A 3,730-nucleotide genomic window follows, 5' to 3' on the forward strand; every position below is an offset into this window, starting at 1 on the left:
TTTGAGACCAGCCTGAGCAAGAGTGAGACCTTGGCTCTACTAAAAATAGAAAAATTAGCCTGGCGTAGTGGCACGTACCTGTAGTCCCAGCTACTTGGAGGGCTGAGGCAGGAGGCTTGCTTGAGCCCAGGAGTTTGAGGTTGCTGTGAGGTAGGCTGACACCACAGCACTGTACTCAGGGCAACAGAATGAGAGTCTATTTCCAAAAAACAAAACAAAACAAAAAAACAATGGGTGGGCATGTGTATACATATATAAATATGTAATGTATATCCACACCCCAATAAATGTTACCAAATTGTATGTACTATTCAGCCATATGCTTCTTTCATTAACAATATATCCTAGAGATGACTCGATAGCAATATATGAATAGATTTTTCGTTTTATTATGGTTGTATGATACAGTCGTGTGGGTGTGTAATAGTTCATTCTGGGAGTTCCCTATTGATGGACATTGGGGTTGATTTTAATCTTTTTTTGCTTTATAAATAATGCCATATGTTTTTTGTTTTTTTTAACCAAAGTATTGTAATAAAATCCTAAAAATAGGTTTATTAAAGAGAAAATGCATATATATTTCTTTCCAACATTTTATAATGAAGTTTCAAACATGCAGTAAATTACAAGGCTTTTACAATAAACACATTATACCTACCAAATGGTAGCATCCATTTATTTGCATTTATTCATTCCTCTAACTGTATGTCATCTTATTTTTGATGTATTTCAGAGTAAATTGCCGATCTCTGTATACTTCCCCTAAATACTTCGGCACATGTATCACTAATGAGTTTAATATTTGTAATATTAAGTGTAATATTTGTACAGGTTTTATCTTTTTGGTATAGAACTTACATACAATGAAATATGCAAATTTTAAGTATACATTTGTGTTTTGATGAATGTGTGTATCTCTGTAACCCAAGCCCTAGTAAGGTGTAGAGAACACTATCATCAGTTCAACAAATTCTTTTGTTTTTTATGATGGTAGGCAGTTATTAATATTTTACATTTCAGAATATTATGGGGGTACAAATGTTTTGGTTACCTGGATTGCTTTTGTACAGCTTGTATAAGTATGTCCATCACCGAGATAGTGTACATTGTACTTACTAGGTGTGATTTCACCCAGCCCCTCCTCCCCCCTCCCACCTGCATGATTTCCACTGAGTTTTACTTCCATCTGTGCACATGAGTGCTGATTGGTTAGTTCCAGTTTAATAGTGAGTACACGTAGTGTTTGTTTTTCCATTCTTGTGATACTTCATTTAGGAGAATGGTCTCCAGTTCCATCCAATTTTCAACAAATTCTTTCATGCCCCTTATTAGTTGATCCTTAACGCTGCATTTTCAGAAGTAATCACTGTTTACATGTTATTTTTTTTGACATATAATCTATAAGAGATTTTGAATGTATTTTAAAGTCATGCATTGACTTCATTTCGTAAGGATAATAGAGAAAGTTTCTTTTTGGTGTATATGTATAGGAAATTTGTTTGAGATGTGCCACTATTAAAACTTTTCCTTTTTTGGTCTGGCTTTCAAAGTTACCAACATGACATACTTTTAATGTCTCTTCTCCCCTTAATTCCACAAGCACCCCTGCCACTTTGGAACAGAACTACATAGTTTGTGAGCTGCAGCAAAAAGTAAGTGTGCTCTATTCCTTTTTGAGAAGCCATCTGAAGAAGAAGAGTATTGTATTTTTCTCCAGTTGCAAAGAGGTATGGACTGCTTTGTTTTTGTTCCTTCCTGAACTTATTCATGTTAAATTGTAAAGGAATCAGTGGATGAGACTTTAAGCTTCATGAGAGCAAAAACTGTTTTGTTTTGTTTTTTTTCCATTATTGTGCTAGGTGCTAACAATAGTGGACACATAATAGCCCTTGATAAATATTGGTAGAGTGAATAATTGTCAGCTAGGCTAAACAGAGGTCTTCATAATCTGATACTTACCCTCTGTAAATATGGAACTGAATGTACCACTTATTTCCATGCCTCATATCTTTGTTCATGGTGATCTTTGTCTGGAATCCCCCCTCTCCCTCCCCCTGCATCCGTTTTCCCTAACTCTGAGGAAATACTTAATGTTCTTTAAGGCTAAGTTTAAATGTTACACCTGAAAGTCCCTTTCTGATATTTCCTTTTTTAAGTATCAGTTGCTTCCTCCTCTGTCCTTTTGTAGTGCTTTGTTTGTATCTTTATTCAGTTAATAAACACTTCTTGAATGCTAGCCCTGTGCCAGCAATGAGGAATTCAGAGATGTATAAGAGAACTTGGTCTCCTCTCTTAAGGAGAAGGGTCCATGGTCTTTGTGTGTGTGTGTGCCACTTCTCTAATATATTTCAGATTCCTGATGATGTATGCAGTGTATAGATCAATTGTAGACTTGCAGCTTTTGTAGTAGGTTAGCATGATAAATACACAGGTGAGCTTCTCTCTAGCTTATAGAAAGGTAAGTGGTGATCTGTTTTTGTTGTTTACTAAACCCTATCATTTTACCATGCAGTTAATTAATTTATTTTTAGAAATGGCGTCTTCTACAGGCTGGAATGCAGTGGCACACTCATAGCTCACTGTAAGCTCAAACTCCTGGGCTCAGGCAATCCTTCCACCTCAGCCTCCTGTGTAAAGAATGACTTCAGTTTTTATAGGACCTATTTTAGATTTTCAAAACTTTACATCTTCCATTTCCTAAAGAAGGGTTGGTTTTCTTACCTGTTTTGAGTTCTGTTTAAAGTTTCTACTCTGTAATAAATATTCTTCTTTTCCTCTTACCATGGTGGATGAAGTATCCTTCCTTGTGTCTATGATCAGCCCTTCTAGTGTTTTCTAGGTTCTGTCCTCTGATTTGCACAAGGCATTTGCTACTGCAAATATCTACTTTCTCTCTTGCATTTTCTTTTCTCTCTATTCTTTAATATTGTCCATATTAAGAGTAAAAAAACAAATCCCATGTCCCTGTTCAGTCAATGCCTCTTTTCTCTGCTCCTCTTCATAGAAAACTTTTCTAAAGACCTATTTTACTAGGTGAATCACATTTTCACCTCCTGTGCTCTCCTTGGTCTTCCACTGAATGAGCCATTATTAAGAGATAACAGCTTTCCAGAGTCAGTGCTTAGTTATTAGTCCTTATTTTATTTTATCTCTCAGGAGCATTTGATACAGCTGACCATTCCCTCCCTCTCAAAATCAGAGTCATCTTTAGACACTTGTGACTCCACACTCATTAACCCTGCCCCTCTTCCTTTTTTCCTGCTCTGTTTTAACCCTCCTGTGCTGGGTTCTCCTCTGCTTGACCACTGCAATTGGGAGTGCCTTAGACCTCTACTCTGCCCTTTTTCCATTTATGCTCTCTTTCTGGGTAACCGTGTTAGTTTCATGGCTTTAAATTCATCTATATGCTAACTTCCAAATCCACATCTCAAGCCCTGCTTTCTTTCCTGTGCTCCAGACTTGTATATCCACTTTACTACTAGATATTTCCAATTGTGTGTCTAGAAGGCATTTCAAACTTAACATGGAAAAAACAATTTAAGAGTTCTTATCCCTAGATCTGCTTCCTCCAACTCTTCCTCCTTTCAAATGACTGACCTCTTAATTCCTGTCTTTATCCCATATTCAATCTGATGACTCACTAGCTATCACTTCTCACGACCTCCCATGCTATAGTGCAGTCTGAACCATGCTTAATTCTCCCCTAGCCTTCTAATTGCTCTCTCCATTC

At 36.8% G+C, this 3,730-nt stretch overlaps 1 protein-coding gene across 1 annotated transcript in view; it reads left to right on the forward strand.

Annotated features, from left to right (window-relative positions):
• Nucleotides 1-3,730, forward strand: part of DDX10 (DEAD (Asp-Glu-Ala-Asp) box polypeptide 10) — a 329,989-nt gene that overhangs the window by 20,608 nt on the left and 305,651 nt on the right. The window contains exon 6 of the mRNA XM_012659131.1: nt 1,591-1,727. Within this exon, the coding sequence (XP_012514585.1) occupies nt 1,591-1,727 (137 nt within the window). The remainder of the gene's footprint in view (nt 1-1,590; nt 1,728-3,730) is intronic.

The sequence above is a fragment of the Propithecus coquereli genome, unplaced genomic scaffold (genome assembly GCF_000956105.1).
Source record: "Propithecus coquereli isolate 6110/MARCELLA unplaced genomic scaffold, Pcoq_1.0 Scaffold6, whole genome shotgun sequence".
Classification (NCBI taxonomy): domain Eukaryota; kingdom Metazoa; phylum Chordata; class Mammalia; order Primates; family Indriidae; genus Propithecus; species Propithecus coquereli.